General features: G+C 37.2%; 1 protein-coding gene across 8 annotated transcripts in view; it reads left to right on the forward strand.

The window, feature by feature from the left end:
• Nucleotides 1-27,089, forward strand: part of PPP1R13B (protein phosphatase 1 regulatory subunit 13B) — a 70,432-nt gene that overhangs the window by 21,467 nt on the left and 21,876 nt on the right. For 7 of the 8 annotated variants that reach the window (XM_027458032.3, XM_072038243.1, XM_013108868.5 and 4 more), the window contains exons 2-4: nucleotides 3,193-3,340; nucleotides 11,581-11,700; nucleotides 13,214-13,281. In XM_027458032.3, the coding sequence (XP_027313833.3) occupies nucleotides 3,193-3,340; nucleotides 11,581-11,700; nucleotides 13,214-13,281 (336 nt within the window). Of the gene's footprint in view, nucleotides 1-3,192; nucleotides 3,341-11,580; nucleotides 11,701-13,213; nucleotides 13,282-26,724; nucleotides 27,049-27,089 lie in introns of those variants that run through there. The other variant, XM_038179586.2, reaches the window with a different exon arrangement.

A 27,089-nucleotide genomic window follows, 5' to 3' on the forward strand; every position in this document is an offset into this window, starting at 1 on the left:
AGCTGAAAATGTTGTGTTTGAGGTACAGCAAACTTGGGCCTGGTCTTGCAAAGGGGGGACTATATGTTTATGTTGTGGTTGAGGTTTGAATTTATGGAGAGTTGGCAGAGTTGTATGGGGTAACTTGCACCTCCAAGGCCTTTCTTCTTTTTCAGCTGGTCTGCAGATGTAGGCAGATAACCTTGAATACACGAAACAACTTTTCTGGGGCACTGTTATCTTTACAACAATACAGAAATCGAAACTTGGAAGCCATGTGAAACCACGTGGTGTTAAGCTGTGCCGTTTAGTCTTTGACAATGAGGTAACAGGGCTTTGGGACAGACCATGAAGAAGCTGAGACCCCCTCTTGATTCTGGGAGTGCCAGTGTCTTTGAGCATTCTCATAAAAACTTGGTTTTCATCTTGAAATTACTGTCAAGTGTTATAGGGAAATCACTTCATAATACTGACATTAATAATTCACAGGCTGGTGTTTAAACTAAAAAAAACTATTGGTTACTTTTTTTAGGTACACCTGAAATATAACTGTGGAGAAAAAAGTCAAAGAAGTGTTTTTTATCACTCCTGTGGCTAGGAGAAGAACTTGCTAGTTTGAATGGTGGCAAGGAAAGTTTTGACTAGACTTCAAGGAACTTTTCCTTCCAGCAGGAATCCTGGGGTGGATGGCTGAGGGAAGTTGTGGAGTTTCCGCCATGAAAGGCTTTTCAGAACAGGTTGAACAAGCATCTCTGCAGCATGATGGAGCTAGAGGTGATCCTGCCCGGGGCCAAGAGACTGGCTCGGATGACCTCTTCAGGTTGCTTCAAAGCCTGTTTTTTTTGTGTTCATATATGACACTTCCCCTCGTAAGTATGAGGTCGGATTCCACTACTAGAATCTGTACTAGGTGTTTATTGTGTAAAAGATTCCACAGCCACTGAGGATTGACTGGGCCTGGATCTTTTTTCATTTGTGGAGAAATAACACTGAGCTGTAAACAGTAGGTGGTTCCAGACATCTGCATTATTAGCTGTGGTTGTATCCGAGCTCTACAATAGCTCCTTTTAGAACTACTCTTGGAGAAACTCAAGGGTGAAGCTCTGGTACATTTACAGCCCTGGATGACTGCTGCTCGCATTGAAATGCAGTTACTGTGAGAACTTCAGGGTACTGCATACAAGCTTGGCAGGTTGAGGGAGAATAGGAAGATGGGCTGAAACAGCCTGCAGGTCTGCCAAGGAGACTGAGGGCTGGGAACCCAGGCTTTCTTGGGACTGGTCCCGTGCTTACTTCTGAAGTTGACGGTGCTGGGATGGAGTGCTCCTGCTCAGTATCCAGCTGTTATTAGTGCTCATCTACAGTTTGGTGCATGTAATGTGTCCCAGTAGTGTTCTGAATGTGTATGTTGTTGGTTTTTTTGTTTTTAAGATATGCCAATGCAAATTGAGGCACAACTCCGGTTAAGTGGCGAGTGGTTGTTTAATGAAGAGCTGTTAAATAATTAGGTTTTATCATTGTGGTTCAATATGTGATACTGAATCTTATTTACAGAGAAAGTTCTTTCAGAAATAACTTTCAGTTCTTTCAGAAAGAACTTTTATTTATTTGTCTTCCTCCTAGAAGACAAAATTAATAATTTTGCCACATTCATTAGGGACATCTATTATGGTAGCTATGTCTTAAACATCACATATCTCCATCCCTGTAAGTTTACAGAATGGTATCGTGACTAGTGTACTGATGGTAAATTGAGGTGCCAGAGAGTGAGGGAATGATAACATAGTTAAAAATACTTGTTTAATTTTGAGCAGGAACTGAAGGCTGAGTATCTTTCTGACAATTTAGTGTTACATAGAAAAACATGCTTTTGTATACAACTCTCAAGGGGTCCTCGAAACAGTCCCACTCAGGGCTAAAATTAATCTTCTTAGTATTATTGTATTGGGATTTTGCTGTGTTTTTTTTTTTTTTTTGTTTCCTTACAAGCCCCTCAGCTGGTAAGGACACCCTTCCAGCTCTTGCAGCAAGTGCCATAAGGGCCTACAAACCAAATTCATCGAGAAGGCTCTGTAAGGGAGAGGTCCCTGATAGAGGAGGGCAGCAAACAAATGTATTATTAATGGCCATATTAGAGCACACAGTGCACAGAGGGGGATGAGGTGGGTGAAGTTGATGTGCAGTTCTTGAATGCTTGACTTTGCAGCAAGGTACCTTTACTAACATGAGCAGGGATGGGAATAGCTCCAGCTCTGTGTGTTTATGCACACCTTTGCTTAAGGTGGAGCAAAGCATTTGAACAAAAGTTTACTTCAACTGAGCTTAGTGCTCCCTCTTAGAGCTATGCTTGCTCCTTTATAGATTGGATTGTACTCTTTCTTCTTTCTGTTTTCCTTGATGTCAAGTTCTTTTGAATATTATTAAGGTGGGGAGGGGAAGAAAAACTATTTTGTGGCAGCTTTCCAACTGGAATAGCTGGGAGCAGTTACTCGAGGGAAAGTTGTCCTTTGATGTTGTACAAGTATAAGTGAGGAGAGCATGCTTAGTGCCTCTGCGGGCAGGTTGCGTGTGCATCTGGTCAACACAGCAAGTGCAGGGTGGGGGCTGAAGTTCTGTGGAAACAACTGACTTCTCAGAGGTTTTAGCTCTAGCAAGTAACTAAACAAATGCAACCCCTTGCAAAATGTGACACTTCTATGTCCCCTGTTTGTATGGTGGTTTGGTTTTTACTCCAAGGCTTCCAATCCAACGAAATGTGAGTGGATCTTCAGACAAATTGCAAAGGGTTGCCCACCTGTGGAGCTTTATGTTACTTTACAAAGTATTAATTTATTTGCAACATTTAAATGCTATGATTTCAAACATCTATTATAGCAAAACTCATTCCTTCCCTCCCAGCCTCATTGTCAGACAGAACTAAACCACTTTAACTGAAATGAAAGAGGAAAAACAAACACCATCAACCAACCCCACCCCCCAAAAACAAAACAAAAAGAAAAACAAAAGGAAAACCTTCCATTCACACTTATCAAAAAAAATCAACACAAAGGACTAAATCGTTTGCTAAGTTAGAAGAAACTGAAAACTATTTTTATGATAATATTAGCCAACCATAAACATATAGTTCCATTTACAGAGGGTTTATAAATCTTACTCATATTCATATTCTTGTCATGTTTCTGAATATTCTGCTACTTTTTTTTTTTCTTTCAGATGATATTAACCGTGTTTCTGAGCAACAATGAGCAGATTTTGACAGAAGTTCCAATTACACCAGAAACAACCTGTCGCGATGTAGTAGAGTTCTGCAAAGAGCCTGGAGAAGGAAGCTGCCATCTGGCTGAAGTATGGCGTGGAAACGGTAAGCAAAATGTTTGGTGGAAATTGGTTTAAATATTTGTAACAATTAGAAGAAATGGTAAGACTGACTTTTCAGTATCAATAATTTCTAATTGTTCTAAAGCTTTTTTATTTTCTTGGCAAACTTTCATGCAGAGCATGGTATTTAGTATCTCCAGAGTCTAATGAAATTCTTGATTATTTTTTCCTCATTTTCCTTTCTCAGCATGGAGTATTTGATAAAAGGCATATATAAGATGTGTTAGTCTTTTGTATTTCAGATCTTCAGATTACATGAAGTATTCAGTATCTGCCTTTTAAAAATGGGGGGGAAGGATGGCTGTATTTTTACTTCTACACATCATTTATTTCAAATAGGCATACAGCATGTTCAGGGTTGGAGTAGGGTTTAAGTAATTTGTAACGTCAGCGATGATCTTATACAAGAAGTGAGTGAAGGTTACCAACTGGATTCTTTCCCATACTGTTTCCTCACTGTTACCCACATGATAACAACCTGAAATTTAAGAATGGGTATAACAGAATCATAGAACAGTATAATTTGTATGGGTTTTTCTTCCTGGATCGTAACTAACAGAAGTTAATACAGAATCGTGCCAGAATCATCTCCAACTTCTTCATGGAAGTGTACTGTCAAAAATTCGATAACTTCCCTTGGGGCAGGTTGTAGTGCCTGTCTTTTATTTGTGTTGTAATTGTTATTTCACAGAATGATGGGATGAGCAGTCCTTTTCAGGATTGTGTCAGAGAAGCCCTATTATGCATTCTGTTTCTAGATGACTTCTTGCAGTTAAGTGTAGTGCAAGCTTCCAGGTTATGATAGTGTATCAATATATGAGTAGGATCAGTGAATGGCTGAGGATAACAGGTAGGTTCTTACCTACCTCAATTACTAAGGTTACCCCTGTTTAAGTGGTTTGTCATCTATTCTGTATAAAGAATGAGGTCTTAACTTGATATAGAATTCGTACTTTTTTATAGAGAGGGGTATATTTTGTTCAGGGGCTGTTTATTCATTTTGTCAAGCAGAGAACTTTATTGCATTATTCAGATGCCTGTGGAGCTTTTAAGTATTAGCAAACTAAAATAGTTTCCTACTGGGATATCATTTCATTTTTTAACGGTTCTAAGACTTTATAAGGAGAGAAGGTGCCTCGAAGTTGTTTCCTAATTAGATGGGAATTTGTAGAGTTTAGGCAAGAGTAAGCAGAAGGGAGGCTAAGCATGTTTGCAGTTCTTGGCATACAAATTCAGCTTGTATTTATAAAACTGTCTTTAAGAATAAAACTTATAGGAAGGTTGCTTTTTTTTTTTTTTTCAAATTAGAAGTTTAGGTTACAAAGAGTCAAAATGCCAAGTATATAACATTTATAAACTGGATCTGCATGCACTCACTTATCCCTAATACTTTGCAACCACTGGTCTGTAAAAGTGTAACATGGTATTATTTGTCCTTCCGCTTTCACAATACTTTGAGGGTGTATTTTGCAAAAATGCAGAGAATGTTGTCAGCTAGCTTCAAAAGGTGACTGGAAATTCTAGCCAGTGATCCACAGCATCTTTATGGGGGCACTTATGCCTTGCAATTGTGGCAAATGTAAGCATGAATTTTTTATAATGACTTCAAAGACTGATAACGTATTTTATTTGTGGATATAACATGTTATTTCTGAAAATGCTGGATATCTGAAGCTAACAGTTTCTATAAAATGGGAAATAAAACTTATATTGGGAGATGTGATGGAGGAACTAAAACTAAATTTGTGTATCTATCCTGTGATTTGTGTGTCTTTGGTCCCATTATAGTCCATGAAGATCTAGATCACAGAATCATCTAGGTTGGAGGAGACCTCCAAGTCCAACCTCTGACCTAACACTAACAAGTCCTTCACTAAACCACATCACTGAGCTCTACATCTAAACATTTTTTAAAGACCTCCAGGGATGGTGACTATACCGCTTCCCTGGGCAGCCCATTCCAATGCCTAATGACCCTTTTGGTAAAGAAGTTCTTCCTAATATCCAGCCTAAATCTCCCCTGGCGCAACTTTAGCCCATTCCCCCTTATTCTGTCACCAGGCACGTTGGAGAACAGACCAACCCCCATCTCGCTACAACCTCCTTTAAGGTATGCAACAGACAGTACTAGAGGGAATAAAATTAAAAATAAATAAATGAAACACCTGCTTACATTTCTGGAGCTCTCAAACAGACCTGTACTGTCAGCAAAAAATGTCCTGCACACTGTTTTTAAGTCTGTCTGACAGGAATTTCAGGACAAGCATTTTGTTTGCTTTTCTTAGATGTCGGATAGCATTGTAAAATCTGTGTTGGTGGTCTCAACTTCTTGCCCCAAAGTCTGTGGATACTAAAGTTTCTCAGTGAAACAACTTGAAATTTCTTTTAAGGAGGGTGGGATGATAATTTTCCTTCAGCTGCTCCTGGGAGCTACATTAAGCTCCTTCCACTCAAATTTTAAAAATAATTCTAGCCAGGAGCAGAGATCTGTTGCAGAAAATACGAGACTAAGAAGTGAAAACAAACAACTCAACCCATTGGTTTGGAGTGGGAAGTGGGAAGCAATTTGCAATGAAACTGCTGTATACGGTGCCAGTGGAAGAGTATTTTTTTTATTTTTTTTTCTGTTGTTGCATGTTAAAGAAATGGTTGAGGAGCTTCCTAAGAGTTGTAAAATAGATTGGGAATTGTTTGTATTACAGCTAAGAAACTGATTCTTCTTGGAGTTTCATGACATAAGTATTTGGTTTATGTGCATTTGGTTTTATTATTTCCTTCTCTGTTCCTATTCTTCTCCAGTTTCTTTAGGTGATTAATAGCTGAAAAAAGGCAACAGCATTTGTGCCTGATATGTCAGCTAATTTTGTAGCACCTTGCGTTTACTCAGCTTGAAGTTTCCTTGCTTTGTATAGAATTCTCAGGCTATGGCAGGAGGAAAATAAATATATTATTCCTTGTTGCCCAGCTATTGCAAGTCATGGTGGGTAAGGAGGTCAAAAGATAGGTATGATGCCAGGAACTTGTAGTGCGTTTCAAAAGAAAATGGATTTCAAGCTTTTAAATCTGTCCATTACCCAATTATCCACTTCATTTACATCTGGAATGGCCTTTAGCAATTGATATTGTTGTTCTTCCTGAATTTAATTATAGCCTAGACGTGAGTGACTGAAAGAAATGGAAGTATACTTGTAGTATACAACTGCAAACCTGCGTAGGTAAAGATGCTTTTCTGATCTTACAGTGAACTCCCAATTATGGACATAATCCATTACTTCGTGTTCTGGTTTCCTGTATAGCAGGCATAAACACATTTTATTACAGATGACAGAATACATGTAATCAGAATAAGAACAAATTACGAAGCCTAAAAATTACTCTGTTTTAAATATAAGATATATAGTTTCAACAGAATGATTTTTGCAATTCTCTATTAAAACACCGATGCAGTATCTGTGTTTTGGTCTTTCAGGATAGCTAGAACTCACCCAATCTCAATACTTCTGCTTCAAAGAAAAGGTGTCTAGCTCATTGCTCAAGTTAATCTTTCAGAATTTTTGTCTAACTAAAAATTGAATAGTTTTTGCAAGTAATTTTGAATTTATACATAGATGACGTTTTTTCACTTGACTTTTCATAGAATTTTTTTTTAATTATTGTTAAATCATAGGGATCCATCCTATTAATTACTCCTCCATATATATTCCCCTATTTCACCTTCTTTCTTTTCTTCTATTTGTGCAATTACTGACAATTATGTTTAAAGCTGTAACAACTAGAAAACATTTAATTGAAGTGTTTTTTTATTCTTAAAGAGCAAGTATTTCCAGAAAATGCTCCTTAGTGCTACCCTAACTTGCAGTAAACGTTAGATCAAGTTTTCTACCTGCAATTTTTTGAGGTTTATAGGCTTTAAACTGAAGGAAGGAATAGGGACTTCAACTCTTTGTTTCTTGTGTCAAATGTTAATGTCCCTTTCCTCTTCCTCTTTATTTTCCGAGTCTCTTTCACGTGCCTAAGTTGTGCCAAATGATTACAAAGTCATTTTTCTTCTGTTTCAGTACTGCTGCAGCTTGCTCTCTAATTTAGGGCTTCATATTCCAAGTTGTTTTGGTGGAAGTATTGCAAAAGAAATAGAAAAAAAGTAATAGAAAATCTTTCCCATTTCTCTCCATGGTCATGTCTGGAAAATTATTAGCCTTCATTCTTCAAGTGTATGATGTAAACAGGATCTTTTATTTTGAAAAGCTCCTAAAGCTCCTGGGATCAGGGCCTTACTAGTAGAGGGAGACCTGCTTAACCAGCAGCCGTGCTGCGGCCACTCCTCACCGTGCCAGAATTAGCCCAACCCTGTTCAGACATCCAGTTTCTCGGTACTCATTATCAAGCATCATTACTTACTATATTTAGTTGATGATCTTTTTATTTAGGAAAAATTCCTGAAGCTTCAGATCTTCTGTGTCCTAAAGTCCATGGACTAGGTATTTTTTAGGTATTTTACCATTTGTGGTCTTTAGAAGATTTCTTGCTGCAATTTTAGTGGATGTGCTTGAAAGCACTTGAAATCTTACCTCGCTCGAGGAGCTGAAAAACCTGAAAGTCATGTTTTTAAAATTCCTTTTCAAGAACTGAGTTTTATTAAGAGTTTTATTAAGTTCCTGACCTTAACCTTGTATGCACAGACACTGTTTACAATGTTTCTTGGAGTCCACATGAGTGAGGGACAAGAAAAGGAAAATAAAAGCTTCTGCGTTTTTAAATACTGTGTTCTGTTTTTTGTTTTTGTTGTTTGTTTCCTTTTTTGTTAGGCAAGGAGTTGGCTGATGAATATAATTAACTTGTGTTTTAAATGACCCTTCCCCACTGAAAGCAGTTGGAGCTAACTGTGGCTGCGTTGTATTAATCGCTGTACTTGGAGTCCTGTAAAATTATTTTAATCTAAGAAAAAAAATAGATCCAGCATGCACCCTAAATAGTAAATGAATAACAGGGCTACACAAGGGTATTTTTTTATTTGTTTGGATTATGAATTTTGAAAAATCTTCAGAAGCATTACTAGTAAATGTAGTAGTAACATATTGACAATTATCAAGACTGTAATAGAGAAGAATAGTATGTTTCTTTTAACCTTCAGAAAGGTATTTTATTGGGTAATTCCGAAATTGAATAGCTTGTCTCTCCAAATAACTTTAGATATTTCATTGTATATTCGCAGAGTGTTTTTCAAAGTATATGCTTTGCCTGTTTTCTAAACTTGATCTTGCACGTATTGGATAATGGGATTATATGGGTCACTGTTGCATTCTTCTGCCTTCTCTTTTTGTTTGGCTTCTCTTTTGCTTCCCTATTTTTCCATTCCATTAGAACTATTTTCTCCTTCTTCAAAGACCTGTTCAGAAATATTGGAATGCTTGAAGCTCTCTTTACAACGTGAATAGCCAAGGATTAAAAAAAAAAAAAGGAAGGAAAAAAAAAAAGCTACTAGGGAGTGCCCAAAGGAGGGCTATAAAGACAGTGGAGGCTTGGAGGGGAAGATGCGTGAGGAAGTGAGGATGTACGAGGAGCAGCTGAGGCCCCTTGGTTGTTCAGCCCCGAGCAGAGCAGGCTGAGGGGAGGCCTCATGGCGGCCTGCAGCTCCCTCACGAGGGGAGCGGAGGGGCAGGCGCTGAGCTCTGCTCTCTGGGGACAGCGACAGGACCCGAGGGGACGGCATGGAGCTGGGACAGGGGAGGGTCAGGCTGGGGGTTAGGGACAGGTTCTGCACCCAGAGGGTGGCTGGGCACTGGGACAGGCTCCCCAAGGTGGTGGTCCCAGCACTGAGCCTGACAGAGTTGAAGCATTTGGACACCGCTCTCAGACACGTGGGCTAATTTTGGGGTGGTCCTCTGGGCACCTGTATAGGACAGAACCCCCTGGATATCGAACACGTGGCTGATGACGTGGGATTTTGCTTAGGAAGTCTCTCAAAGCCTGACTTGGAAGCTAGAAGGGTAAATAAGGGAAAGGATCAATTTCTGCTTATTCTGTTTCATATGCTGCTTCCACAAGCAGATGCTGCTTGCTGCTACTGGAAAGAGAAAACAGGCCCATGTGGACAGGTGATCAATCCACAGAGATGACTTCTTATGTTTTGATGCCTACTATAATCAGTATCATTTTATCTGTATCCTTTGCTTTTTACAGTGTAAAAAGACTGGAAATAGAATAAGGAAAAAGCATGTGGAGATATTTTTTTTTTGAGGAGGTGCCCTGGAGGTGTTTTCCTCTGCAGAGTATTTTTAATCAGTTTTGCAGTTTTCAGATTAAAACAAACAAAAGACATACACACCACTTCCCCCTCAAAAAGAAGGGGGGAAAAAAAAAGATTATCTGACAATCCAAGCTTAAGAAATATTCTCCAAAACCAAATGTTCTTCATGGAGAGTAGTATTTGATAAAATGCAAGTGCAAACAGTAGCATTTGTAGAGCTGTATTTGATACTTTTGAGATAACTGTAGAATTGAATGAAATTGAATAAGTGAATTTTTCTAAAAGCTTGCTACTATGTATAGAAAAGAAATATACCTGTTACATACCAGATATTATCCAATAACAATATAATTATAGTTTTATCTTCTAGCTGTACCTTCTAATATGTGAATTTGTCTGATCTTGTCATAAAATCCATTGGATTGGATTATGATATTTCTGTATCTTCAATGTAAAACATTTCCTTTAGTTCTAGCTGAAAACTCCTTTCCCTGGAAGGCATATTTTTCTTGGAATTCTGCTAGATTTGAAGGAAATGACTAACGTAGAATGGGACACGGTCTTGGCTTTTTCTTTTCTTAAATGGTTTAAAATACAGTGCCTTAGGGTGTGCTCATTTGTATGTTGGGGAGATCTTAGCAAGGCATTGATGAGATCAGGGTGTTTGACAAGACAGATTTTTCACAAGATGACTGCAGTATTAAATACATTTTGAATCAAGTGATCTAAATGCATTGTCTTCAAAATATTTCAATGAAGTATCCCAGTAGTGTCAACATGTGTGTACGTTTACACAGTTCATTATAAAAAATAAAAAAAAGGTAGCTTGTAATGTGTTTTGTCTTCTGTTCTTTCCTGTAATCCTTCCTTCCAAGCTTTCTTGAAGATATCTGTCGTGTATCTCTGTATCATTTTTGTCATCTTGCAGCAAATGGGTTAAATTAGAAATGTCTAACATTGTTGGCAGTGTTCTGCTTGGTAGGAGATAGCGTGATCTGACTTTTGGGGACATAAAGGATTTTTCCTTTTAACAATAAAGAACACAAACTCCACCTTCTGGTTTCCATCCAAGCCTGTTTTTCTGTAGTAATGGTGGCTTGTATGAAGTGTATGTAGGACAACTGATATAGATCTTTTCTAATGTTGCTGTTTCGTTTGTTGAATTCTGATCAGGAGAGATCTCTTAATACTGTGCTTAGTATTAGGAAGCTCTTAAGCTTTTTCTTACCTTAAATCAAAATACTTCAAAGTAAGTTAAACAATAATTATAGAAACAGTGAAAATTTTTCTTTTGAAATACTTACTTTGAAATACTGTATACGTATTGCATAGCATTCTAGTAATAGTAGATTTGATTTTGAAGAAAAAACTGTACTATGAGAATGTTCTACGCTTCTGGGGAAAACAAAGATTACTATTGCGTAGAACAGCCTTTATCTCTTCAAAGATTTGCCAGTAATTTCACATGTACTAGAAATTAACATCCAGTCTAGTGTATTGGAGTGGAAGTACCCACCCAAGTTCGTAGTAGGTGAAATGTCAATACAGTGACATGTTTTTTTGTCTGTGTGGAAGCCCTGAGGTTCAAACAGAATGTATCATCTGCATAATAGAGCAAAATATCCATCTGCTGATGGAGAGCAAAGGTGCAAAGATCAGCACTGTGAAAAAGGTTGTGTTGAAGAATTCCTGACATAGCTAAACTAGAGTTTGTAGACACAGTTTTTGTATGGCTCTGCAGACTGGCTATGTATTGCTGTTAAGCAGTGACCTGTGTTATAGTAACAGGCAAGCTTTTAACACAGTGCAGCTACTTTCTGTTGGTGTATGCTTGCTTCTTTGACTTTGCATAAGTGAAAACACATCGGTTGGACTGAATTACTACAAAAAAAGACATTATTTTTTTTAATGTTCTATAAAATTTTGCCTAACTTAAAATAGTTGTGATAGATTTGTTTATTTTCTACTGTTTTTAGAACGTCCCATACCCTTTGATCATATGATGTATGACCACCTGCAGAAATGGGGTCCCCGGAGGGAAGAGGTGAAATTTTTTCTTCGTCATGAGGAGTCGCCAGCTGAAAGTAATGAACAGAGTAAGTACACTTACCTTATAATGCTGTTACCTAAATATCTAAAAAAGGTTTTCTGAAGTGATTTCAATTATCAATTGTTTGAGTAAACAGTAGGTATAGGCAATCCAACTTCCTTACACTAAAGTCTTCTTGAACATTGTTCAGTGTCATGTTGACTGATGTTCTCAAATTCCCTTATCTAGAATAATTTCTATCAATCTGAGTAATGCTTTTGTAGTAAGATTGGTTTCTATTCTGCTTAATACTGTTCCAAAAATGTTTGTTATATGAGACAATTAGTGCATTTTTGCTTTTGAGAGAAGGTCACAATGTTTTTGAGAGGGTGGGATTGTGCTTCCTGACTTCCTGCTCTTTCAGTTGCACCCACAAAAAAGATTCAGTAAACTACTTTGCATCCTTTAGAAACAAATCTCTTTTACAGACATCGTTGGCAGAGGTCTTACAAGCTTTACTTTCTCTGTACTTTCTGTAGATATATTTATTGGTAGTAATAATTCACACCTTGAAAAATCCCTGGGCTGTTTGTATTTGTAGAAAAAGTCTATATAAAATTACATTATCCATACCATATCCATAAATTACAAAATCCATATTACATTAGGGGCTTTCTTTAAAGACTGGGATAAAAATAAAAGTATTTTAAGTTTCTGATTTAAGTAGTATAGACTACTTAATTTATGAGAAGATTTTTGAGACTGTGCATTATACTTTATGGCTCTCAGGCAGTCTGAGAGAGAGGAAAGGAAACTCAAAGTAAGTTGTATATTTGCATGCTCAGACAATCCTTACTCATTCAACTAACCTGACTACTTATGACAACTGAATTTCAAGTTTTGGCTAAGTCCTTATTGCTTTGAGCTGGGGTTTCTTTTCATATCTCTAAGTGGCTGATGGTTGCTTTGAGTGCCAGAAGTAGCAAGTCCATTAATATATAAGGATTTACATATATGTTAATTAGATACTTTGTAAAATACTTAGTCATCCTTTGGGCAATTCTAATTTAAAGTATGTTAAGAAATTTAAGATACACATGAAGCCACATTTGTATGTACAAAGAAAATGTGCCTTCTGAAGCATGCAAGGCCTATTAATTCATTATTGACCTGTGGATCAATTTGTAGAATGAAGTTGTTTACAAGGCATTGCAGAAGCTTCCTCTTATATATTAATTTATAGTACTTTCTGTGGAGCTGCTTCTTGACATAGAAGTGTGAAACTTCAGTAGTCATTTTCAGTACATTCCCTTTCGTAATATCATTGCCAAAACACAAGTCAGAAAATTAGGCCTACATGTCTGTACCTTTAACAGAGGAAGTCTGTGAAGTTATGTCACATTTCTGCTGACTCCACTGTGTACAGAGAATAACCTAATGAGAGAGTCAAAACTAGCAGAATGAAAATTCATAGGTAAAATGTTATGTAAAAAAGAAATCATGAAAAGTACAGATTAAAGACTGTGAACCAGTTGTGTTGAAAACTGAACTTTGCACTACAAATGATGCTTCACTTTTAGGTGGACGACAAGCCCAGAACCAAAGAAATGGAATAAATATACCTGTGGAAAAGCGTACAGAGAATGGGGTAAGTAATAAATCATAAAGGTTTTTAATGAACTCAAATATTTAAGTTTTAAAATTTTTTGGTTTGCAAAATCTCTTGTAGGAACCAGTGGAAAATGTTTAATGCCTGTTCTGTTGTGATTTTCATGAACATTCTGTAAATTTTCTGCCTAGAAAGAAATTCACTTCTGTGAAGTGAGAAGCCATCAGCCTCATTAATTACTGCATTTTCTCACCTGCTTTCCTCTCTTATCCTGTGTGAGGAAAAAAGTAGCTATATTACTCTTGCATATGAGTATTGCCTGTCCAGGCATCTTTTCTTGATTGTTTTTTCTCACTAACACTGATTTTGTGACTTAGACTCATAAGGTAAAACATGAAAATATATCTATGGATTGGAATGTTTTCAAACACTGATAGAAGAGGTACATACCCTTCAGAGCCATCTCTTTATACTGGTTTGCACACTAGGTTCATTTCTATGCTTTTAAAAAAAATCATTTTACGAAGTTGCTAATTTAAAAAACATATTGCATAGCATAGAGTACCAGCTTGGTGGCATTCAGTGAATTATGGCTTGAACATCATCTCTTTTACAAGTAAAATACAGGTTGTCTGTTTCAAAATTGCCATGGCTTAAAAACCTGTTCGAGAGTTGGAATTCCCTTTACTTTCTTCTCTCCCTTCTCATCCTCAATTCTAATAAAGACTCAACAGAGCATAATCTGTTCTCATTCACTCAGGACCATTTTGCTGCATCTTCTGAGGCACTTTAGATATAGTTGATTATTCTTTAACATTTTTGAATTTCAAGAAGAGCTTACTAATTCATAGTTGTATTGTCTGTTGGAACACTTGATTTCTAAATGCGCCTTAGAGCTCTTTTGTCTGGTAAAGTAACACTTCAAAGAAGTTTAAAGACAAAACTAATCAGATTTTTCAAGTTGAGATGTCTTAAAAAATCGACTAAAATGTTAAAAACAATTGTGCAGGTTAAGTGACTCTGTCCTTGTATATTGCCTAACAACTGGCATCTAAAATCTCATACGTACGTTTAAACATGCAGCAGCAAAGTTATAGTTTCTTTTTTTTCCATTCAACTGCTTAGTTACTTTTCAGCTTTTAGCAGCTGGTTGTATATATGGCACGTGGGGCTAGTGGAAGGAATCTTTTTCCCTATTCAAAACAGTTAATCATGTATTGCTTTCTATATTTCTTTTCTGTAGAGAACACTAGCTGATAACATCATCTACGTGGATCTGTTTATCCTGCTTCCATTGTCATATTGACAATGTAGTGAGATCATAGCACTGTAGTATGCTAAGGGAGCATAACTCTTTAATGACCTTCCGAGATCCATTCCTCATAGCTCACGTACTTCATTTGAGACGACAGTTTCTGGAAATCAGAACTAGCATGTGCCTTCTAATTGTACTTCTTGGCAGCACTGAACTTTGTGTTTAGTTTGATTTGCTGTTAATTTTATGGGTAAAGCTCAGACCTGGTAACTTGATAAACACCGCTACTTGTGTGCCATTCATATTTTATATAAAAGTTTGGCCACAGAATTAAGAATTATTAGGGAACTGATCATTTTTAAAATATACTTTTAGTAAGTTCATGAAATTACTAAAAGATGAGAAGGACATGAAGAGATTTTATTATTATAAGTTTTCATGGGTTTTATGCCATAAATGGTACAAATCAGGCTCTGAAAGTTATAAAATTCAGATTTTTCAGCTGTACCAAGTTTTAAATGGGAGGGGGGGTAAAGAGGTGGCTTTGGGATCAAGGATTTAATCAGCTTACGCTTACGTAATGCATTAGGCTTATTCATTGTTACTGGCATGCTGAATGTTAGACTAGCCCTAAAATCAATACAAACCAATGAAACATTGAAGAGAGCTCAAATCTTACCAAATACTCGGCATTAAGGTATCTTTTTACTATGTGTATTGTTTTTATGATGAAATGATTTGTATTTAATATTGGGGCTGAGTTGGAAGTGTGACATGCATAGAAAACTTTTAGATACATGTTTGCTTTCATGTTTGAATCAGTAGTCTTGGGAAAAAATTATGATCTGTGTGGAATTCAACTTGGATAACTTTATGAATTGGTATTTTGTCATGTGCGATGTTCTTTTCTGTTCTGTGAAACTCCTGTGTGCATGATCAGCAATTATTTAAATAACGGTGAACTTAACATCACAAGATTACATAAATATATGAATTTTATCAGATAATCTTCTAAATGAAGATTGAATGTTAAAAATGGAATAGGCTATGTGTCTTCAGACCGTGAGATGTGCTTTGTTGTGAAGAGAATACTTATCTGTAAGTGCTCATCTGAGAGCTTTGCATCTCCATAACAAAGTCTAAGGAAAAATTATGTGAGTGGTTCTCTTATTCCTGAAATGACCTCTCGGTGGGTTTGCTCTTGTTTACAATTTTCCTCTTGGAAGTGGAATTACGCTGTAATCAGGGCCTGATCTCTTTCCACCACTATCCTGAAGGTATACTTATGTGGAGATAAGACTTACATAACTACACATTTTCCTTTGCCGGGGAGATTGGTTGGTGTCTCGAGGGAGACCAACACCAAGCTGTTCTCTTCTCTGAGAACAGCTGCCTCTTCCATTCTTTTGCATGTGTAGCTGAGCCAGTTTGATTTGGACACAATTTGTAACAAGGGAAATTCTAATTAAATATCAGGGAAAATCTTTTCTCAATGACAGTAGTCAGGCTTTGGAATAGATTGCCTGGAGTCTGTGGAATTTCATCCTAGTGAAGTTTCAGAGTTTAACCTAATTTGGTCCTGAGCAACTTTGAGCAGGGTTGATTGAACCAGATTACTTTGAGAAGCTCCTTTTTACATAAATTTGTTTTTTAGATGCTGTGATCCTCATTATGCTAATGCTATAAATGTCCTTCTACCATTTAGTCATCTCTTACCTTTTATCAGTGGCCATGAAACAGTGGCTGTAGAATGCTGGGTTTTGTTTTCTTACAGATGTCCTAGCATGATCCAAGCTTCATTCCATAGAAATGACAGTGGTCTGAACACAGTGAGAAAGAGCAAATATGGTTCTATCCACTGGAGGTCAGTGGTACACAGGAGAGGGACTGGGAGCCACCCTATCAGTCATCAGTAGGAAAAATGGATCATAGTCTTACATAAAGGAAGTCCGGAAAACAGGACTGACCTGGTGATGACAGTTTTCCAGATGAAAACGTAATCTAATGATTGAGAAACTCATTTGAAATGAGAAAACAAGAAAACAAATGCAGGTCAGGAGAGGAAAAAATGGAGTGCAGGGACACAACAGAAGAAAAGTGTGTGGGACAGAATAGAACTATATTAGTGTGATGAAAATAGTCTATACGTGATGGCAGATAATTTAAATTATGCAATTCCTGCAAATGAGTTATTTTTCTACTTCTTAATTTACTTAGGGAGAATAAAATATCAGTTCATACTCTTATGTACCATTCTTTCTTTAATTCATTTTGTTTTTTCTAATATTAAAATTGCCCCACTGCCCCACCCCCCCTTCAGGGAAACTGGTATCTATATGCTTTTACCTTGATACTGACGAAAGCCTTTGACAAGAAATGCAAAGAGGAACCTGATTTTATTGCTCCCCAATAAATTTTTGGCTTTAGTGTGAAACAAAACCCCTAACTGGACAATCAGTCCTTTAAATTTTCTTAGTCTTGAAACTATGACCAACACAGATAGCTGAGAATTAACTTCTTTTTTGCTGTTAGATAACAGAAGTGAACATTACTGTTCAAGTGGCTCCAGTCAGGCTTTTTGCAGCAGGTTTGCAACACATAGCCCAACTGTTTTAGTATCAGAAGAACCTTATAATTTCATGCTCATGGAATTTCCATTAACAGGTAGGTAAAATCTTCAATGTTCATGTACACACAAAGTGCTTTTAATAGTACTGATTTAACTTGGGAGCAGTTACGCTCTTATTGGCAGAACCATCCAATGCAATCAGTGTCTCTGCATTAAAAGTAGTAGTAAAGAATATACACTGCTTTTCAGTTCCTGTGTTAAGGTTTGTCAAACTCTAGGCTTAGAATTTAGATAGATATATAGCTGGTACCAAAATTCATAAGTGGAATTTTTTGTTGTTTATTAATTTTCATGATACGAACAATACAACTGCAACCCCATAAAAAGGCAATAAACATCTATATCCAGTTATACAATTAAATTTTTTTAAACGTGTTCTAACAATCTTCGGATAAGCTTCAAAAATGGCTGAACCATTTTTGCAAGGTTAGTTGTACAGCTTTCCACGGCCTGTCAGGCAAAGATTTGCCAAAATCTAATTGGGACACACAAACACACCCACACACACGCACAAACAAGTTAACTTTTTTAGTAGTAAACTCAAGAGAAAACTGAAAGAGAAGGGAAATATATTATACATAATTGCTTAAAGTTTCATTTGAAATGTTGAGGGATAAAGAGCTTAGTCGGAAATAGAAATTGCTCTTCAGATCTGAGCTACAAATACAATTTGATAATAGCCTGTAAGTATTAAGTACTTCCGTTCATAATATTTAATGATGTGTTTGGAAGAGTCTGCCATTCACATAAGGCAAGTTTTAATGGCATTTGTTCAAAATGAGCAAATTACAGTGTCAGTCGTGGAAGTCTAGATCCTTTTAGGGGTCTCATTGCATCGTCTAAACAAATAATTTCATTAAAAGATGACACACTATTCATTCCTAAAATTCTTTTTACTTGTCAGATAGGGGAGCCTTACCTGCACCTTCAGTTCAGACATCTACTAAGAGCTGGGGGTCAACTTAGCAGATTTGACAAAAAAAAAACAAAAACAACAACAACAAAAAAAAAAAACAGCAGATTAATCTGATCTCTGAAGCATTTTCCTAAAAGCTTGCTATATCTTGCTATTTCAAAAAAAAAAAAAAAAAAAAGGAAGAAGAATAAATAAATAGAAAAGCTAACCCAACTAAGAAACCTCAGGGGAGGGGGTGGGGGGGAATTAAATAGGGAGGGAGAGGGGGGAAAGGCAGTCTAAAGCTAATTTTGTTGCAAAAAAAAAAAAAGTCCCAGTCTCTTCACACCTCGGTAAAGGATAGTTTGTCTGGAAACATCTGTACAAGTTTAATAACTGTGTGATCTTATTGGAAGAATTTACGTGAAACTGTAGGGAATTCAGATGCTCCTGACCTGGTACCTTACTCTGAGGTTTTTTGTAAGCTTTTTAGGCAAAATCACATCATTCTGGGATTTGGAATGTCACGAGCAGTGTTTTGATGGGTCCTGTAGTTTCTCAAATGTAACTTCAACCAGTATAAACTGAAATACTAGATGCTTACACACTATGAAAATAATTGCCACGTTTGATTTACTATGTGACCATTTTTGTGTTATAATTTTAATTAAGATGGCATAAATTTATGAGTCATATTAGTTCTTAATATCTAACTTCATTTGCTTTGAAGAATCTAAAGATAATTTATCTTACTGGGAACAGGAAACCCTCTTGGAACATATGAAGGGACTGTTTCCCTACATGTTTTCTCTATGTATTTACATAATTTTTTATCTCTATAGACAGAGATACCAAGCATCTACTTAAATGGCTATGGATGTGAGAGAGACTTGCACTTTTTACTCACTTCTTGTGTGTGTATGGATATATTTTAATTTTTTCTTGTTTGTCTGCTGTCTTCTCATTCATTTAAATTCCATTCAGCTCTCCCTGTCCATTCTCCATTCCCTGAGTATTGGGGTCTTGTAGTGTTCATTGTGTTTAGTAGTTCTTTTGTTCTTCTGGCCACCAAAAGATAGTTCTGTGCAGCAGGTTACAGGGAACAACGATGTGCTACTCTGTGGAAGCCAACAGGTGGCTTCCCATGTTTTGCAGGGGAGGAAAGACCTAAACTGCACTGTTTACTCAATTTACACCTTTAGTTCCCACTTCTGCAGGTGTGACTTTGTTTTCCCTCAGGCATGGCTCTTTAGTTTTACAGCAATACTTAGTTGTGGATGTCTATGGAAGAGGAATGGTGAAAAGTCCTGTCCGGTTTGCTGAACCTGAAAGTACGGTACATTTTAATCTATTTCTCATCCAGTGAACTTGGCCTAATAGATGCACACTTTTCTCCAAATTTTGAACTAAACAACGTTTGTGGAGAATTGCCTCCAATTGTCACTGCACATTGAGATCCAAACTTGCTTTTATATAAAGGTGGAATAGTTGAGAATATAGGGGTGCGTGAGCTGACACATAGCATTTATATTATGATCTAATGTGCGTAATGTTACCTGAAGAGCTCACTTGTTACTTCTCAAAAGGTGTTGCTTTCCCAGTCCTTACACTGCTGCTGTAAGTTTTAATGCCCTTCGCCATGCTTGTATCTTTCTGGAGTTGCATTAGTATAATTTTAAGCTAAACCAAATATTTTGATACAAATTTATTGCAATGAAGATGGGACTTGCCCTTTCCCTTACTTTAGTAGTTCCTTACAGGAGACAGATTATGAAATTCACTGTGTCAGTGCAGAGCTCTAAGAGCTTTAAATGTTAAAGCTTGAGAGTTCAGATTGTCCCTCTGTGTCTGAGCGTCTTTCAGTTCTGAGCAGGAGACTCTTCTGGTACTTGCAAAGCCACCTGCCCCTTTTTAGGCCATCTTCAGTCATCTCTTTTATGCAGCCCCATTGTCTGCAGACTAGTGCTTCCTCAGCATGTGTGTGTGGTGCCGTTTGCTTTTGTGCATGTGTGCATGCACACGCATGTAGTGCTGGCCTCCTTTCTTTGACTCACCCTCACTTGTTCATTTAGTTTCCTGTCCATCTGGCCTTCGGACACGTAGCGTACCTACTTCCCACCCCTAGGTTTTTCCCAGGCAAGAGAACCTTTCCTTTTCTCTTTCTCCACAACTGCCTCCTGATCTAATTGTACTTAGGTTTGTTTCCCCTGCAGTCTTCCTCACATCAAAGTACAGAAAATGAAAGTCCCTGTGGCTAATTTAGGAGCAAGGGAGTTGAACTTGTTTTTCTTCCCTTATTCTTACTGGATGATCTTATTCTATAGCTCATACCTTTTCATGCTTGCTAAAAATAAGCCTCTTTATGCAGCTGGAATATTCACTTTATCGTGCTTTGACATACAGTTGTTCAGTGTCCTTATGGAGACCCATTTGGCTGGATCTCTTGTGTAAGTGCACTGAATCATGTTGAATTCTTTTCTTGAAAGAATGGGGAGAGAGTGAACTTGCATGCAATTCATGAGTTTTATAAGGTAAATTACAGCTTTCTATGTTTTTGTCTTGCATACTATTATAATTTTTATAGACATAAGAAACTGGTAGTGGATTTTAGTATTTTCTTTCATATTCAGCATTTAAAAATCCTGAATTCTAGGTTTTGACTTGCTGCAATCTTCTCTGACATGAAACTTGATGTATGCTATTACACGTTTTAGTTTCATTGCTGGCTCAAGTATTTATCTTTTTGCATGTAGGATTTAGGAAAAAGACGAAACTAGGTAGCAAAGAGCATTATAGCAAACACCGATAGTCTTCTGGAAACAACCTTTCCTATTTTGACTGCACTGTTTGCATTTTTATCTTAGGCAGTCTTAGTTAAATAAACTGCCTTTGTTAAATTTCAAGTGAGTTTTCAAAATTTGAGTTTCCTGTCACTTTAAACAGTGAAATTAAATACAAAAAGTAATGATTTGCCTGATCTTTTTGGTATTCTTCTTTTTTCTTCAGAGTTTGTAATACTACAAGAATAAAAATGGAGCAAATAATTTGTTGCCCTTTTAAAAATAAATTTTCTATGTTGTCATATTTGCAGTTTAACCTGGTAACTGCGAATGAAATGTGTATTGCTCGACATTTTCCATTGAATATGAGAAGTGCAGTGAATCAAGCTGATGATAGTTGACAGCTGGCTTGATCTTGCAGTGATTAGGTCTTTCACTGCTGGCAAAATCCACTAGCCTTTTCCGTTAGCTGATTGTTGATGAATGCAGAGAGACAGTTTTTCATATTGATAAATGATTGGGGAAACATTTATTTCATATGGAATAATATTTAAAAATATCCTACCTCCTATTGATTGCACTGAGGCAAAAAGCCATACAAGAATGCATAAGATGCGTGTAGTCGTTGGCTTGGTTTGCTCACAGCGAACGGTTAAGCAATTAAGTGTAGACAGAAAATAACAGAAAGATGGAGTTGGAACATGCTGAAGCAACACAAGTGTTTACAGCTGATGGGCAGTGCTGCAAAATAAAGATGTGCTCTCTTACAATTACATGGGAAAATAGCAAACAGGTAACTCATTACTTTTCCAAAGTTTTACACTTCAGTGGATGTTATTTAAATACTGTATTGCTTTCGCGCTTGTTTAAGTGATTGTGGGCTTCGTTGTCACATGGCCAGAACACAGACTGGTTTGTTTTTTTGTAAATGAAATTCTGAGTCAATCAAGATTTTGGCTGATGATTTTGCTATAATTTTGTAAGTTATAAGACCTATGAAAAGTTAGTTACTTCAAAGTATCATGGTCAACTTTTGTTCGTAGCAACTTCAGTTTTGTGGCATGTGCAACACTATGCTAAACAGGATGTTTATTTTCAGTACTTTGGTGTTTTGGAAATGTCCTTTTCTGTTGTTCTCATATAAACAATATTACAGCACCACAGAACAACTTCGCAGTGAAACCATTACTTAAGGGAGGAATAAACATCTATTTGCTCCTAAACGTGTTATTCTGACGTATAAATACATCTTAACCATAATGAGGTAGCCTATCAAAATAATGTGTTTTTCTTTAAAAAGATGTTTTTTTCCTAAAGACTCATAAACATACAGTTCCAAGACTATTTTTAAAGAAACTCGAGTAATGTATTTTCAATGTGGATTGAAATGTGACTCACTAGTTATAATTACTCTGAGTAAAAGTATTGGTATTGTAAACAGGTCTGAAGTTGTGTGCACGACTGATCTGTTAGTCCAAAATGAATGCAAAATTTATTTTTAAAATAGTTTTATTTTGTTAGAGAAGTACAAGGTTTGCTTCAAATCAGCTATTGGGTACTTATATGTAGCAGGTTTTCAATATGTGCTTAAATCCAATTGTAACTTTGAAAAATCTATTTTATTGTTCTTTTAATTTTTGTTTTGTATAATTAGGTTCTGCCTTTCCTTAGCTGCTCTGTCCAGAATAGAGGACAGTCTCACTTGGGAGGTTTTTTAGAAAGAACTATGGGTAAACAGTAGTAAACAAGGGAAATCTAGAGTCTGTGGCTTATGCTGAATAGACTTTAAATCTTTATTATGTCAAATTACGTATTTGTATAAGCAAGTTGGAGGAGTTAAAAAAGTATTGTACTTTAAGGAAAGATGTTGGGGTTTTATCAAATATAGATAATGTGAGACTTCTCAGCAAATTGTAATGTACCTGAAGTAAGTTTATCGGTTGTAAGAAACTCTTAGTTTGTTCATTTGTGCAAATAAAATACTGCTTTTATTACAAATTTATGAATTAAGTAACCAGATTACATTTGTGATGTTAATTTCAAATTTATTTAATTATCAGGAGATAGCACACACTAGTTGTATTTTTCTGTAATTCCCAATATTCTGGGTGCCTTTTCTGGGTTTAATTAGCTTGTTCATTTCCATTAAGTTCAAAAAAAAAAAAAAAAAAGAGGGGAAAAAAAAAAAGAAAGGCACATGCTATTGTCATTGGATTCTTTAAAATGGATTTCTGCTATCGGCATGTTTCTGACCCAATTAAAAAAAATGCCAGGCAGAGCTGTGGATAAAGCCATTAAACTGGAAATAATGTCATCCATGTCGAGATCAGCAAAAAATCTATTTTAGTTTAAATAGAAACATATTTTCTTTCATCCCTTTATAGTGTTATGCGTGATCTTTCACATGAGATTAAGTTGCTTTTGTACTTTGCACTAAAATCTGTTTTTATGAAAACTGTGCTCAAAATCCATTAGCATTCTTAGCTTTGGAGATGTGCAGCCTTTCTGGACCGCGGGTCAGTATTTTCAGAAATGTAAGTGCATCAGGGTTGGTCATCTGCAATAGATGGCTCCATCCTCTTCTCCTTTCCTCCTCAGGTAGCACAAGGAAACCACACGCATTTTATCCAAGATAGATTTCATACAGCACTAGTCGAGTACAAAAAAAAAAAAAGCTCCTATCCCTTCGATGTGTTGTCCCCATCGTTATTGTTCTGCTGAGGACAGGTACCAGCAGTGTGCAAGGGCTGCTCTGATCAGACACCTTGAGAGATTTAACTGGGCAAGTGAAAGCATCCCCTAAGCTCTGGTGTTTTGGCTGATGGGCTTCTCCCATGCTAACTGACAAGAACAGCAGAACTAAGACATCTTTTGCTAGATTGAGCAATCGAAGAAAGCTGTTCATTTCTTTCCTGCTCTGGTAGGTTGGCAGGTGAGCAGCCAGAGCTGTTGAGAGCCAAAGCTCTGCCTTTCCTGAATGTGCAGAACAGAGGAGGAAAATGCAAGGATGGGCATGTGAGAGGAGAGCTCCAGGGTTTTGGGAAGGCTGAGACTTCTCGGAGCCTTGATCCCAGTCTGGAATTCACTGGCAGGAGAGAGTGCCAACCTACCCTGTTTGTTTTGCAGTTGTCAGCTGCTTTGTGCTGGAAGTATGGTCATCTTGGTTCACGCACTCTCACACTTAATCTCAGAGCGATCAGTTCTGTGTCTGTGACAAAGCTGCATGGGGTTGGCTGCCTTACAAAGGTAAATTCTTGGTCTTGAGGAAGGTTTGGTATTGCCCTGGGAAGGGAGAACTACCTAAACTGCTATGGATTATAGAGAGCTGAGTCTTTCTGTGAGTGCTCCTAAAACAGAGCCTTTACGTTGTTTTGCATTTCTGTGTAGGTGTTCTAAGGCTTCTCAGGAGCAGTTTGTGGTACCTTTCTGGCCTTCACCATCTTCCCTATCATGCTGGTGAAGATAGTGACTTCTTTTTGACATGGTAAAGCTGCATGTCTTACTGCTGGGGAAAAAAATAAAAATTGCTTCCTCCACATGGGGGAAACTTCCACCTTTTTGATATGCTGCTGTTGTCCTAACCTTGATGAAGATTTTTTTTTTCATGTTTGTTCTGGTAGGGGGTATGATTATTTTTCCCATCAGAGACCTTTTGGGGAGGGAGTGGAGTGTGTGCGTGTGCGGAGAACTCTTAAGGGAAGACTTGTGTTTGTTTTGTGGGGGATTTTGTTTTATTTATCTCAACATCCCATTCGGCCACAATGTCCCTTACCTCTGCTAGAATTCTAGAGAGGCAGCCTGCCCTGTGCTATAAAGCACTCAAAGTGTAGCTAGGTTGTGGCTGGGTTTTAACGCACCATAATATGTGGTGCATTATCTCCAGTATCTGCTCTGTATTGGCTTCTCAGTGAAGTAATTGGTGGTTAAGAAGTAGTGGGATACGAGCAGAAGACTTGTGGGCAGCCCTTTTGACAGCCAGCATCAGCAGCAGCCATCCTGGTGTCCAAGCTAGGATGCAGACTGTCTCACCTGCCTGCTCACTGGTTGATTACATTTTATCTAGGTTATGCTGGCTAATTGGCAAATAGAGATTTAACCTCAGAATCATCTCTGACCATGGGAAGTGTTAAAAACAGGGAGAAGGATAGACTTAAGTACTGAAAGTAGTAAATTAGGGAGTAAGTATAGAGGTGATGATAGGAAAAAAGCTAGAAAACGTGAGAAAGTTCAAGTACGTGATTCATGGCACAGGAATACACGTAGGAGAGGGTGGAGCTCGGCTAGTTTCAGGAGGCTTGAGGTATCTGAACCTACACTTTCTAGTGCAGAGCTTTGGGAACAGAGCTGAATTTTGTGGGTGATGGGTGTGAACACCTATCTGAAGAAGAGGGAAGGAGTAGATAAGGGAAGTTAATGACATGGTGGTTCTTGCAAACCTAGGAAGAGATCTGAGAAGACACTGTACAGGAAGTGGTTGATAAATTCTTGGTCTGTTCTGGTTTTCTTTTCAATGAATTAACTGAATTACGGTTTACACTGGCTATTTTTTGAGTAGTTAGGTGTTGCCAAGCCTAAACGTGATATTGCCAGTCATTGAGGTGGTCTGTGAAGCTTTTAGACAGTTGTTGTTTTCCTTTAAAGCTGGTATTTCTGAAATCATAGCAGGCTCAGGTGTGGGTGTGGTAGATGTTTTGTTATTTTCAAAGTATCTTTCTGTTCTTCCTAATGCAAACTTAGAAAATCAAAGTATCTTTGTGTATTTCTCTGCCTTACTGCCTGATCCATAAAATCAAACTACATCCTCATTATCACCTCTTAAAAATAATCTATTTTGAAGTTCTTTCTCCTGGCTTTTTGATTTTAATATTGACATAATTAGATTCCTCTTCAAAAATAACTTTCCGATGGGAGTAAAAACACAAAAACAATTGGAATCTGCCCTTGTGGCTTAAATGTTTGACTACAATACCTTCTGCTTGTCAAGGAACTAATTCGAGTTCAGATGCAGTTTTACCTTTACTGTGTCGGGTTGTCAGTGAGTAAACCATTTCATAATAGTTCAGAAGCACGTGGACTGAGTAAAGAGAGACTGAGGAGTTTGTGACGATAGAGTAGCATAGTGTGAGGACAGAAATGAAGGAGGATCAAGAAGACGAACTTTGAGTGACAAGGCTAATGCGCAGAATTCATTATTAAAGGAGGTTCTCTCTCTTAATTAAATATCTAAGGTATGACTTGCTCTGAGGCTGCTTGTAAACTGGTTTCCAAACTATTTAATTACTGCTGTACCATTCATCTCACCTGTCCCAAAAATATTAATCATCAAATGGTAAAATACCAGCCTCTAGTAGGAGGCTAATGGCAGAAGCTGAAAATGCAGTTCATTACAAATTCTCTCCATCATGACCTTTTAAAGTGGCATGCTAGACAAAATAAATACAATTCTCTTAGAGATTCTTGTAAATTTTAAGAAATTAGGGAATATAAGAGTAAACTATTTTTGTATGAAACATCTGTAATAATTCCTCAGTGCCTAATATGCCGTGTGTGTTCAGTGTGATTTTATTTAGGAGTTCATCTCTGTGTGTAAATGCTTCTGTGAATCAATGAAAAGAAATTTACAATTCAGCAAAATTGTCTTCTTTGATGTATCACCATGTAGCAAATGAATCTGTGGAATCTGGAGGAGTAGATATTTGTAGTGGCTTTTTGGTACCTCCTTTAGGAGGCAGTTCTGTGGGAGGTAGGTTTCTTTCTCTGCAGGAGAGAGGAGGAGGTCTAGACCTTAAATGTAATAGGCTCGTGTTTGTTATGAAAGGTGAGTCACTTAATGTATGAAATCGTTCATACTGGTTATTAACTGTACAAACTTAAGAAACAGGGAAACCAACAACCTCATTAAAGAACTGAGCACATACCCTGGTCCATTTGCCTTGCATAGCACGAGGTTCTGAAGAAGGACGGAGACGGACTTCTTCCAGTGGTGGTATTTGCATACAGATTATTACGAGCCAACTCAACTAATACAAAATGCTTTAAGCAAATGGATTCAACTAGATCTCTGCAAGAGAAAGATTCACTAATTTCCAGGCTTTATCAAAAATGCTGCTGTCCTGTTCTAGAGGCATAAAATCAGCAACAGTCTTTCTGAAAATACCTGACTTAATGTTGAAGAGGAATTCTGCTTGGTCAGTGTGCTGCTTTTGCCATGTGGATGAAAAAGAACAAACTGCGAGTGAAGCTACAGGTTTAAAACTTTTTCTTCAGATTCTTCTTTTCTTTCCTAGG

This window comes from Anas platyrhynchos, chromosome 5, assembly GCF_047663525.1.
Source record: "Anas platyrhynchos isolate ZD024472 breed Pekin duck chromosome 5, IASCAAS_PekinDuck_T2T, whole genome shotgun sequence".
Classification (NCBI taxonomy): Eukaryota; Metazoa; Chordata; class Aves; order Anseriformes; family Anatidae; genus Anas; species Anas platyrhynchos.